This window comes from Penicillium riverlandense, assembly GCF_028828495.1.
Source record: "Penicillium riverlandense strain IBT 135883 chromosome Unknown utg000001l_segment0_segment0, whole genome shotgun sequence".
Classification (NCBI taxonomy): Eukaryota; Fungi; Ascomycota; class Eurotiomycetes; order Eurotiales; family Aspergillaceae; genus Penicillium; species Penicillium riverlandense.
The window spans coordinates 3984952-3997848 of NW_026643194.1; the positions used below are offsets into that span (position 1 = coordinate 3984952).

The 12897-nt window shown below is 53.5% G+C and overlaps 4 protein-coding genes across 4 annotated transcripts; 3 read left to right on the forward strand and 1 right to left on the reverse strand.

The window, feature by feature from the left end:
* Positions 1 to 89: 89 nt before the first annotated feature.
* On the forward strand, positions 90 to 1103 carry N7474_001613 (alpha/beta fold hydrolase; the record flags this gene model as incomplete). The annotated part of the gene is made up of 1 exon (XM_057193028.1): positions 90 to 1103. The coding sequence occupies one exon, from the start codon at positions 90 to 92 to the stop codon at positions 1101 to 1103; it is 1014 nt and encodes a 337-aa protein (XP_057057981.1).
* Positions 1104 to 1682: 579 nt separating this feature from the next.
* On the reverse strand, positions 1683 to 6880 carry ino80 (chromatin-remodeling ATPase INO80; the record flags this gene model as incomplete). The annotated part of the gene is made up of 5 exons (XM_057193029.1): positions 1683 to 1885; positions 1947 to 5730; positions 5784 to 6113; positions 6166 to 6264; positions 6323 to 6880. 5 exons carry the CDS (start codon positions 6878 to 6880, stop codon positions 1683 to 1685), a joined length of 4974 nt encoding a protein of 1657 aa, XP_057057982.1.
* A 1874-nt stretch (positions 6881 to 8754) lies between these two features.
* On the forward strand, positions 8755 to 9923 carry N7474_001615 (zinc-dependent alcohol dehydrogenase; the record flags this gene model as incomplete). The annotated part of the gene is made up of 3 exons (XM_057193030.1): positions 8755 to 9411; positions 9464 to 9818; positions 9877 to 9923. 3 exons carry the CDS (start codon positions 8755 to 8757, stop codon positions 9921 to 9923), a joined length of 1059 nt encoding a protein of 352 aa, XP_057057983.1.
* A 937-nt stretch (positions 9924 to 10860) lies between these two features.
* On the forward strand, positions 10861 to 12445 carry N7474_001616 (uncharacterized protein; the record flags this gene model as incomplete). Its single annotated transcript, XM_057193031.1, has 2 exons — positions 10861 to 10909; positions 10965 to 12445. 2 exons carry the CDS (start codon positions 10861 to 10863, stop codon positions 12443 to 12445), a joined length of 1530 nt encoding a protein of 509 aa, XP_057057984.1.
* Positions 12446 to 12897: the final 452 nt, after the last annotated feature.

Below are 12897 nucleotides of genomic sequence, written 5' to 3' on the forward strand. Positions count from 1 at the left end.
TAGGTAATGCCGAGGATACGCTGTATACACAGTAAGTGCGCACATGATGCTGCCTGTAGGATATTCTAGGAGCAGGTGAGAGAAGTAGAATGACCGCAAAGGATGTCTATGACAGACTGGCCGGCCAGGAGGAGCACATTCTTCCCCTAACGAACAACAGACGGCTAGCCTACGCCCACAACGGGCCCATCACGTCCCGGACTGTGATCATCTTCTTCCCAGGCCTCTTCGGCGTCGGTAGTGCATCGAGAGTGTCTGAATCATGTCGTTCGCTAGGAGCCCATTTGATCGCCCTGACTCTTCCCGGAATGGGAAATACCAGCACCCGCGACAAGTCAGTGCCCTACCACATCTCGCTAGCCAAAGACATAACCGCTCTACTCGCCCACCTATACCCGACAGATGCATTTGACACCCTGTATCTGTCGGGCGGATCGTACGGAACGGTGCCAGCACAGATGCTATACGGAGCGCCATATGATCTGTTTCCAGCGGGCCGCAAAGTGGCAGGTTGTCTCTTGCTTTCTGGCTTCTCGCCTCTAAAATACCATCATGACTACGCGAGGTCACTAAGTTGGCAGAACTGGTTCTCCTTCGGTCCGCCTACGCAGCTGATTCCGTTCCATGGTCTACAATGGCTCTTTAGGGGGATCGTTGGGTCAAAGATGAACACCGTTGACGGGGCGAAAGAGTTCCTACAACAACAAATTTTCCGCAAAATGGATAGCGAGGAAAGATCGACATTCCATCAATGGCTTGAAATATGCGGGCTAAGCGAGGATGCCTTTGTCGAACGAATGGCCAGTGATACTATCCGATGTAATCAGAACTGGGATGGATTCATGGAAGTATCGGATGTCATCCATTCGGACTGGGGGTTTGAGCCCAAGGAGCTGGATGATGAGCATGCGTCGAAACCTATGCTTGTGGTCGGGTCAAGCAACGATCAGATTGGTGGGAGTACTAACGATTGGATGGTGGATAATTATAGGTCTGCCAAGTTGAAATTGTTGCCGGGGGGTCATATCTCGTCGCTGTACTGTATGGATGAACTATGGACGGAGATGATTGGCAGTGAGTACACGAAGACAACATTTTCGTGAACAATCTGGAAACTAACTTCCAGGTAGTGACCATGTAGTACTAGAGCAGCTCTATATCTACATATAGGCCCTTTAGTATATCTCGAAGCCAAGAATCACCGGTGACACAGATTCATAGCGGTAGTACAATATCAATGCAGGTACATCTCAACACAACTCCATGATCCACTAAGAGCCCGATTTTATTGTGCCCTGCGTAGAAGAAGCAGCAAGGATAGAAGAAAAACAATAAGAAACAAAAACTCCCCCAAGACCGCCACCGGATAACACAATGATCAGAAAGTGGTTTCAAATCTATCGCCGAACACACATCTTTTTCTTGCTCGCATGCACATCGCATCAACCTCCTCAGTCATCAACCTGATGAACTGAAACCATGCCCCTTCATATGAATCTTCCTGCCAATCAAATAATCAAGACTGTATGGTAATACACAGCAGTACAGATGTTCTGCCCGTGAGAAAATAAGAAAAAGAGAAGAGGAAAAAAGAACAGATAACATAGAAAGTGCCAGAAGCAAAAACAAAACGCCGTCATCCATCTGCAAAGTAGCTGAACCACAAAAAGGGTTCATTGAATTCAACCGAGTCCGCCGTCGCCGTCGATGAGGCGTAGACGTTCGTTCATCGTCTTGGCACGCTTGGATGTCCCCTTCCCCTTGCCGGGGCCACGGCCACGCTTCCCACCAGGAGCGGACGACGGGGTGTCGATGCCATCGGCTGCCGACAGGGGAGTGGCGGCTCCCGACGGTTTCGCGCTTTGGTCGTCAAAGTTACCCTCGCCTGTAAAAGCAAGTCAGTCAGTATTGAAAACACTCCCCAAAAAATCCACAAGCAAGCTTACCTTCATGATACATATCGTCCAGCGTAAGGTCTCGCTTCCGTTTCTGGGCGGCCTTCTTTCCACCCTTGGCACCAGCAGTCTCGCCGCGTTCGAGCGCCTCCTTCTCCTTCTGCTCGATGAGCTCGGCCTCGTCATCATCCGCGAGCCACATGGCAATATCCTTGGTGCGGTTCTCGCGATTCCGGGTGTTGAAGTCAACACCACCGGCGGCACCACCACTAATGACAACGCGTTGCACCTCTTCTTTCTGCAAAGCACGTTTGCGAATCCGCTCTTCGATGGTGCCTCGAGTAATGAGACGGTATACCGTAACCTGCCGGGTCTGCCCGAGACGATGAGCCCGGTCCATGGCCTGGGAGTCGATGGTCGGGTTCCAGTCGGAGTCGTAGAAGATGACCGTGTCGGCCGCAGTCAAATTGATACCAAGACCACCGGCACGCGTGGACAATAAGAACACAAAGATTTCTGGCTGTGACTGGAAGTCCGCCACGGTGTCGCGACGATCCTCCAGCTTCGTGCTACCGTCGAGACGGCAATACTTGTAGTTACGGTAGGTTAGGTACTCCTCCATCAGGTCGATCATGCGTGTCATCTGGAAGTAGAGTAGGACACGGTGCCCGCCAGCCTTGAGCTCTCGCAGCAGTTCGTCCAATTTGGCCAGTTTGCCCGAGTCTGTTACGAATCGTCGCATGGACGGCACTTCAATATGAGTGTAACGTGCCTTCAAGGAGAGTGGCGGAGGAAGGATGGGCGGCAGCGAGTAGGGCACGGGATCGAGCTTGTTGGAGAGAATCAGCTCTTCGGCTTGTCTACCAGGACTGCCAAATAGCGCTTCCTGAACAGGTGCGTTGAAGAGGGTGTCGGCAGTTTCCCGCAATGAGTCCTGGTTCCGGCAGGAAATGGTGATCGGGGGCGCAGAGGCGGCTGGAGAAGCACATGGCTCGATCAAGTTAAGACCTTGTCGTTCAAACGACGACCGCGACACAGTCATCAGGTCCCGCATTCGGCCCTCTGTGGCAAGTTCTTGAACGGCCTGGCGATCATTACGGTCGACGATGTTCAGCATCGAGTGAGGCACGACGGTCTTTTCATCGCCTTCATAGACCGCATTCAGGCGCGAAAGGCGGTTGGGAAGGCCACGCCGGCGGTTCGCACGCTCAAAGACGCCCAGGCGGGCCATCTCGCTGGCCTCCCCAGCGGAGGTGTCAACGAACCGCAGGAACGAAAATGCGCCGTTATTCCGAGCACTTTGTTGGATGTTCTCCGGCGTCCAGATATTCATCAAGTGCGAAAGGTATTTGCCCCGGAAGCCAGCGTAGGCGTTGTTCGGGCCAGGAACATCCAGGCGTCCATCGGAGCTGCATAGGAGTCGTGGCAGATCGTACTCAATGAGACTTCTGGTCGAGTAACGTACATCAACAAAGTAGCCTTCGCGGAGGAACGAGGCGGTTTCCGCAAAGTAGCCGACTGAGTAGGGGGACTTGGTCTCCGCACGTTCGAACAGATCGGGATGGTTGCAAACCTTGCGGAATTGCATGACCAGGTTCATCAACGTCGTGCTGTCGGTATCGTCACCGACGGCCGCCTTCTCGATGAGGTCGATGATGCTGACGCGGTTCCGCAAGTTCGCGTAAAGAGCACGTTGGCGGTAAGTCAGGTCGCAGAAAACATCCTTCTCCACCTTGTCGCCGAGTTCTTGCTGGACGTGTTTCTTGACACGGCGCAGCATAAAAGGCTTCAGAATCATATGAAGACGGCGCAACTGATCCTCGTTGAGCTTGGTGTTACTTTGAGCGTGAGACTCAATATCCTTGGAGAACCATTCACTGAACTCGTCGTGGGAGTCAAACAGGGTGGGCATGATGAAATGCAGCAACGCCCATAGTTCCTGCATGTTGTTTTGGATGGGTGTACCGGTCAACAGAAGACGGTTACGGCAATGGAACTGCAACAGATTCTTCCACCGAGAACTCTGAGAAGACTTGATAGCCTGGGCCTCATCGAGAATCATGTACTGCCACTTCACCTTCTGGAAGTACTGCGCGTCAAGAACGACAAGTTGATATGACGTGACCAAGACGTGGAATTCGGACTCGCGGTTATAGGTGATGTGCTTGCGATCCCAGAACTTGCGAAGAATCTTGCGATCCTTGGCATTGCCCCAATACGGCAGGACCTTGATGTTCGGAACGAACCTGGTGATTTCCTGTTGCCAGTTGTGCAGAGTGGAAGCGGGTGCAATGACCAAGAACGGACCCCAGATGTTGTGGAACTCGGCCAGATAGGCCATGACGGAGATGGACTGGATAGTCTTACCCAGACCCATCTCGTCTGCCAGGATGCCGTTGATGCCTTGCTCGTACAAGTTGACAAGCCAGTTGAGACCCTTCAGCTGGTATTCCTTCAACTTGGCGTTTAGCATGCTGGGCTGTGAGATCTCGATGTCACCCAGACTGGTCGGGTTTTGGAAGTTCATCTCCCCGTCATCGAAAGCAGCCATTTGGTCCTGGTCCTGGTTGAAAGCACGAGCACGGTCCTGTGCCTGCTGCACGGCGTTCTGTGCGTTGGCCATAGCCGCCTGCTGCAAGACCGATTCATCTTCGGCATCAAAGTCCAAGTCCTCGAAGTTGGTGACCTTGGCGCTGGGATTTGCCACACTATTGGGGAGATCGATTTGGTGTGCCTGCGGCTTACCCGGTTGGACCGTCTCGTTGGTGCCGGCGGTGGCTGTGTCTCCAGACATTTCTGCCTCGGCAGTCTTGACCTTTCGGCCGATGAAGTGAGAGTACAGCTCAGTCTGGGAGATGAGGAAGTTGAGCTTGCGTTTCTGTCGGTTGGCTTCACGCTCTGCCTCGGCTTTCTTGGCCGACTCCAGTTCTTGCTTCTCCGCCAGACGGCGCAGATCACGCTCCTCACGCTCGTTGCGCTTCCAGAAAGACATCATCTCACGCATGGTCCGCTTGGCACGAGCCTGAGTATCTTTGGTACTCTTGTTGGTGCGCTCCTGCCACTTCCGGGACTGCTTGCTGGCCAGCTGAGCCGTCTTGCGCAAATTCTCTTGACGAGTCGTATGAGATATGGTCTTGATGCGATACACCTTGGGGATGTCCTTGCGGGCAATATCGCGCCAGATTTGCTCGTATACCTGGTTGTAGCTCTTGCTGTCATACTCCAGAGGTGACATTGGCCTGTCAAGCCTCCCGCGACCTCTTCGCGATTCTTGCGGTTCCTCGTCGTAGTAGTAGTAATCATCGTCCATACCCCACCAGGCAGCCTCTGCAGCGTCCTTCTCCGCTTGCTTCTGCTCCTTGGACTTCTTCGGGCGCGTGACGGGACCTGCGCGTCCGCCGATCTTGCGGCGCGATGGAGAGCGACCACCAATCTGGAATTGGGTAGTCATGCCGCCCTCAAGGTTCGGGGCCAATGGCGTGACCTCCCCAAGCTCATCCTGGGCATTGCCTCCCTCCAGGGCACGCTTGGTTGACCGAATCTTCTTTTGGGCACGTTCGGCTTCACGTAGGTACTTGGCCTTCTCCGTGGAGTCTTGGGCCTTGTTTGCCTTGCGTTCGGCCTCCAATTTCTTCTGCATCTCCACACGCACCGTGTTCTCCCGGCGACGCTTCCTTTGCATGTCCTTCTTCCGCTCCTTCTCGTCCTGGATCTCCTTCTGCTGCACCTCAGCCATGACGGACGACTCATTGAGGACACGGAAACGTTCTGATCCCAAGACCGCCTGTCGCTCAAAGGATCGGCCCAACTCGATGAGGAAATTGTTGCGGCGACGCTGGTGATCATTTAGTAACCGTACACTCAAGGGGAAAAAAGCAAATGACAAACCTTGCGGCGAACGTGCTCCGCACGGTTACTATCCAGAGTCCGTTTTTGGCACTTTTCTTGGTAACGTTCACGCTCCGCGTCAAATCCAGCGGCTTCCACGTCACTTTTATCGGCCTGATCAATCTCGTACATAGCCCGGTTGATCTGCTCCAAGTCCACACCCGGCGGGAGGGGCTTTCGCTGGGGCAGATTGTTGGATGGGGCATCTCCCCGAATAGGGTCGCGTCCCGCAAAGCCGTTGGGTGCCAACGGCGCATCCGGGCGACGGTCCAAATCATGAGGTTGACGATAATCCAGCTTGGGGAATATAGCTCCACGAGCATCGCGATGCTGCAGGTGGTGATCGTAGGCTGAAGCTGCAGGCGGCGCAGGTGCGGCAGACGGAGCCGAGGGGGGGAGAGGGCTTTTTCGAGGACTGATCATCCGTCGGCCCAGAAAGGATGCTGGCGAAGGACATCGGGTCGGCGGCGCGCGCTGGCTTCTAAAGGAGGAGAAAGATGGTTAGAAACTTTTTTTGCAGATGATTCTGTCACACGTACTGTGTCTTGTGGAGATGCGGGTCGTGGCTCTCGCATCATAGAGGATGCATATCCGGTACCATTGCCTCTCATGCGATATGGCGATTCAGATTCCCGCGAGGGGGACTGCGAGTGTGCATCCAAGCGACTGGGCGGGTGGCCATGAGGCGTAGGAGGACCGTAAGGTGATGCTCCATTGCCCGGAAGCGCGGACCCCGAAAAGGGCCTCGGAAGCGGCAGCTGAGGCGTGCCACTGGTCGAATGGCTCTGGTATTGGGATGAAGAGGGCTCTGGATGGGCAGTGTGAGGCGGCGCACTTCCATTCAAGGGCGCGGGCAGCGAACTCGACATTGGCGGAGACGCGTGCGAAAAGCGAGGGCTTCGCGAGATGGACGATGGCCCGTAGCCAGGAGGTGTCTGGGGCGGGTGCTGCGGATATTGTTGCTGCTGCTGTGACGGCGGCTGTTGCTGCTCATTGCTGGGATAGTACGGGTGGTTCTTGCTTGGAGAGCTGTACGCCGGGAACCGTTGCTGTTGGCTCGGCGAGGACTGAGGGTTGTATGGCGGAGCGCCCGTCATGGTGACCGCGTCCCTGATGCCGGACGAGCGCGGCGGAGACAAGTCACTCTTGGCGGTGGATGGGAGAGGAGGAAATCAAACACCGTGGGTGGCACCCATGGACTGGTGTCAAGGGGGGGCGAGCGAAGATCTAGAGTGGACGCGACGTCAGTGGGATGGGATAGGATTGCAAGGATGGGAGAATGGAGGTTGGCGTGAAGGAAGATGGGAGAAGAAGGAAGAAGGAGCCGACGGGATAAAAATACCGGATGGAGGGATGGTTCGTTTGGTGGTGGGAAGATGCAGGAGAGGAGCGCGGCGTGGAAGAGAATGCGCGGCTGTCGACGATCGATCGAGCGAGCGACGGAGGGAGGGAGGAGGGTGCCGGGGATGGCGGTATTAGGGGGGATGGTTATGGACCCCGATGGTGGATGATGAAAAGATGCGAAGAAGAAGAAAGGAATGAGTGGCCGGGGACGAGGGAAGGGCCGGTGGGAAGGAAAGGGGAGTTTTTGGGTCGAGGCGTTTTGCGTTCGTTGATCGTGTCTGAGCTGAGAGTGTATGGCAGAACACCCACTCGTTCACTCAGACCAGAATAGTGTATGATCGAGGGAGGATTTTGGGATGGATGATGGTTCTAGATACTTGTAATTCCTCTGTTTATTGACAATGTGAAATTTCTGGGATTATTGGCTCACTCTGGAAAGATGCATACAAACACCTCCAGCGAGGTGCGCCCAATCGAGCAATGAGGGCATTCCGGCATATTCAGACACGGTTTATTTTTATTTTTGCCATTCTCAATATTATTTTTTGAGCACAAATACACTCTATCAGGGTTGATTCTTGTCGGTCTTCTGCGCAAGGACGAGTCCGATCCCGACTCCCTTGGCATTGATCTGTCTCACCCGGTGATAGATCACCCGGAAGAAAATCCCAGCACCCATCATATAGGCACAAGATAGCTATAACTGGCCGCCCTGGGACTTCAGTATGCTGTTCGCTCCGATTTCAATCATCTGCTACTCTTTTGGTCCCTATTTCTCGTCGGGCCGGCCACACCCGTAACTAGCACGGACTACGTACTCAACCATTCGTCGGATGCCCAGGACCTCTAGATCCCAATGGGGTTGTGTTTCTCACACCTTTCTTTTTTTTGGTCAAGATAATCTCCCATCAACTACCACTTCAAACCTCAAAGTTCTACTTCAGGAGATGATTAGGTAGCCAGTGGCTGGATTTATTTATTCATTTCCTATTACTGCAATCCGAACTTGAATGACCGTCGATCCTTATCGGGACTGTCAGGCTGAGCCACGCTACTTGCATTCCACAGTTTCCGACTACCAAAAAAGGCCCTATATATCCCCAAGGAATGTAGCATGAAGGAAAGGCAGTATCCTTCATTGTAGACATCTAGACGGAACCCTAAGCGCTGGGTCAGCCATAGTGAAGTCGACTACGTCATCATCAACTTCGAGACGGAAACCCTGACGTCCTCTTGTATCTCGGCTTTTTTACTATTATTTCTGCTTTTTATGGGAGTGTAGCAACTAAAGCTATTAATTGACGTGGTTTACGTTTCTCGTGTCCATGAGAACTGTCGTTTGCCTTTATCGGGGTATAGTATATATCGTACAGCGGCAGGGATGCAGCTTTGCAGCAAAGGCGTAGAAGCCTCCTGCAAACGGAACAGGCAAAAAATTCCAAATTGACCATGGGTTAGACACGGTAAGAATCAGGTTATGTCATGTAATCATCCATTGCTACACAATCTTGTTGACACTCGCTCATCCTCCTCACTCACTGCTTCTCTCTCCTTCTCTTGTAGCATACACTCCTTCCCACCACTATCCCCCACCTTTCTCTCCTTACCCATATTTCAAACATTCGAAATGTCTCCCACCATCCCGGACAAGCAATGGGCGCAAGTGATCGAGAAGGAAGGCGGCCCACCGGTGTACAAGCAGATTCCCGTGCCCGAGCCCGGACCAGATGAGGTCCTCGTGAAGATCAAGTACTCTGGCGTGTGCCACACGGACCTGCACGCCATGAACGGCGACTGGCCGCTGCCATCGAAGATGCCGCTAGTGGGCGGCCACGAAGGCGCCGGCGTGGTGGTCGCCAAGGGCTCGCTGGCCAGAGGCGTTGAAGTCGGTGACCGCGCAGGCATCAAGTGGCTGAATGGGTCGTGCCTGTCGTGTGAATTCTGCCAGACAGCTGATGAGCCTCTTTGCGGCGAGCCTCTGCTGTCGGGGTACACCGTCAACGGAACCTTCCAGCAGTATGCTATTGGCAAGGCTGCGCATGTGTCCAAGCTGCCCAAGGAGGTGCCTCTCGATGCGGTTGCACCAATTCTCTGCGCTGGTATTACCGTCTACAAGGGTCTCAAGGAGTCTGGTGCTCGTCCCGGCCAGACGGTCGCAATCGTTGGTGCTGGTGGCGGACTCGGATCTCTGGCGCAGCAGTATGCGAAGGCGATGGGTCTGCGTGTTATTGCCATCGATGGCGGAGATGAGAAGCGAGTTATGTGTGAGAAGCTGAGCTCGGAGGTATCTATCTTTCCTGGTATCATCTTCTTCAATTATTGCTAACTTGTCCCAGACCTTCATCGACTTCACCAAATCTAAGGACATCGTCGCAGACGTCAAGGCCGCTACCCCCGGAGGTCTGGGCGCTCACGCTGTGCTCCTGCTCGCCGTCGCAGAGAAGCCTTTCCAGCAGGCATGTGAATACGTTCGCTCGCGCGGTAGTGTCGTCGCCATCGGCCTGCCGGCCAATGCATTCGTCAAGGCTCCGGTATTTGAAACCGTGGTGAAGATGATCAATATCAAGGGCAGCTATGTTGGCAACCGACAGGATGGGGTTGAGGCCGTGGATTTCTTTGCACGCGGCCTGATCCATGCGCCGTTCAAAGTTGTGCCACTGGAGGAGCTGCCCAAGGTCTTTGAATTGATGCGTACGTATTTCCTTGCGCTCTGGATATAACACGTGAGGCTAACACAGCTATTCTACAGAGCAAGGCAAGATCGCCGGCCGCTATGTTCTTGAGATGCCCGAGTAAACGGTCTTGGTATCATCGAGGAATGGCACGGGGTACTGGATATAGGATTGTTAATGGAGAATATACAGTACTTGCAGACAAGACAGTTAATGAGAATATGAGTACTCAGCTGAACCTGAACCTGAACTATATCTTAGGTAACCCAGACAGTATCTACCAGTCCAACCATATATTATATCGGTTGGCGGAGCTATGAAAAGCTTCGTTTACGACCGTGCCCGGCGGCATGTACATGACTCCAGTCGGCAGCGAGGCCGTGACCATGAAGGTGAGCTAAATGATTAATATTATTCACCTGGGAAGCTGGTGATGCTCTATCATGGTTACAGTAGTAACTAGGCCCGCCCACTCAACATGGCTAACCAGGCTGTCAAAATGGTTCAAATCAACCAATCAAAAACAAAAAACTTAGTCATCTCTTCAAAAAGAGGCTGAAGCGACAACAGCACAGGTGACGCTAACCCCGCTGTATAGAAGTCAGTGCTGGCCGCCATCGGAGATCACTTAGCTAATTGCTTCACATAACTTCCAGAAACTGGTCTAGCTCGAGGGTCTCCGCAGGGATCAGGACCCGTTTCGATGGACATTGAGGTTAGGGCAGGGTGGCGCTAGTCCGAAAGCGGTTATTGTCTGGAGAACCGGGATTTTGTGGATTCGATGCCGAGAGGCAGGGTATTGTCGTGATGGGCTAGCGATGGGCACGCAGAGTTTTTCTTCTCTTTTTTACTTCGTCTTCTTATTTATTTATAATCCGTCTCTGTTTCCCTGCTGTACTGAGGTGGCGAGTGGTTTGGAAGGGCAGATATATATATCTGCCATTTTTTTCACTATCGACGGAAACGTGAGGTCATCCTGAATACCCCCCCGCCAGAGTATCAGAGTGCCAGAGATCAGGAACAACTAGTATCTCTCTTGCAGCGATCAATTTGAATGCCTGATGGTATTCTCTCGGGGCGATGTAAGCGGCCGTGATGATCCGGCAACAGGTATAGAGCGTCACTCGCTTCGAACAGAATATCGTTGTTAACCACCTGCTTCCAGAACATGACCATGAGCCTGGCTCCGACATAACCGTCGTGTCTTGGGACGGGCCTCGCGACCCGGGCAATCCTTACAACTGGTCGCACTCCCGGAAATGGACAGTCACCATCCTAGCAGTCTGGCTCACTTTCATCACAATGATTGATGGCACCATCATCACCGTCGCACACGACGCCATCAACACCGAGTTCAACATTTCCGATGCTAACTTCCCCAATTCGTACTGGGCAGTCACCAGCTGGGCCATGGGCGGCGGATGCTTCTCGCTGCTTGTGCTGCCACTAATGGAGGATTTCGGCATGCGCAAAGTATTTCTCCTGACGTATGGCATTTTCCTCTGCTTTGTGATCCCGCAAGCCGTGGCGCAGAACTTTGCCACTTTGGTCGTGACACGCTTCTTCGCCGGCGGCTGCGTCGCCATCCTGGCGAACACCTCTGCCACGGTCATTGGGAATGTGTGGGACAGCGAGAAATCGCGCAATGTCCCCATCAGTTTGTATATTGTCTTCTATCTGGCTGGCAGCAGCATCGGACCCGTTGTCGGGGCATCTATCTTCCAGTTTCTCTCGTGGAGATGGATCGGCTACATCCAGCTAATCTGGTACGGCGCCTTCTTCCCGATCTATTTCTTCCTTTTCAAAGAATGCCGCGGCATCGCTATTCTGGGAGAGCGCGCGAAAGCTTTACGGCGGGAGGGAAAGATAGCTTATACCCAGCACGAGATCGATAGCCAAGGCAAGTCGATTCTGCGGATCGTAGCCCGCAGCGCGGCACGGCCTCTCTTCCTGTTCTGCACCGAGTCTGTGGTCTTTGTGTCGACGTTGTGGTCCGCTTTCACCGTGGGTACGCTCTACCTGTTCACGCAGTCTGTGGAGCAGGTGTTTTCGGGGTTGTATGGCTGGACCGCCGTGCAGGCGGGATACGTCCAATCGGCCATCGTGATCGGCGAATGCATAGGATGGGCAGGGACTTTGTTTTCAGGCCAGTTGTACTTCAACTCGGCTTCCCGCAATACCGAAGTCCCGGGCACTCCTATCCCAGAGGCAAGGCTGTACCTTGCGATTGTGGGGGGTATGATTGGGATCTCGGGAGGCATGTTCACCTACGCCTGGACATCCTACCCCCATCTCCCCTGGATCGCACCAGCCATCGGTCTTGCAATGGTGGGAGCCGGCAGCGTGATTGTTGTGACGGGCATCTCGGACTATTTGGTTGACGCCTATGCCAAGTACGCCGCTAGCGTGATTGGGATCGTCGCAACAGGTGAGAACACCTTCTCGGCTTTCCTGCCGCTCGCCGCAGCGAGCATGTACTCGCATCTTGGGTTCCAGTGGGCTAGCACTGTGCTGGCATTTATCTCGCTCGCCTTGTCCTTTGCGCCAATTCTGGTGCTCATCTGGGGAAGACAGATCCGAGCGAGAAGTCCGTTTATGAAGGAGGCTATGGTCGACAAGAGGAGGAAGAGCGTCGACTCTGTTTGATAATTGGCTCTGTACATACATCTCTCTGCATATAGATCCGCATCAACGAGATTACCCTTAAATGGCTTCTCATCTCTTCTGCTGCTTGCTATAGCAAGTACAATTTGTCTAAAACTTGCCTGACAGACATATTTGTCAGAGGCCGGATTATTGCCGAAAACGTATCGCACTCTAGAATGCACACGGCAGCTAGGATCAAATTGGTCACTAGAGCCGAACCTAAACCCCTCATGACATAACGGGGATATACACTTGATTCCAGATTTCGACAGATGTGAAGAAGGATCAACCGAGCCGTTTCGAGTCATGACTAGTGCTCCATGTCGGCTGCGATCACCAAAGCTCGGCTAGGCGGAGAATTACGCAGGAACCCTGCGGCTGCGGGTCATGGAATAATGCAGAGCAACACAAGGTCAGTCGGAGGTTTTCCAGATTAGGGTTAAGAATGTCTC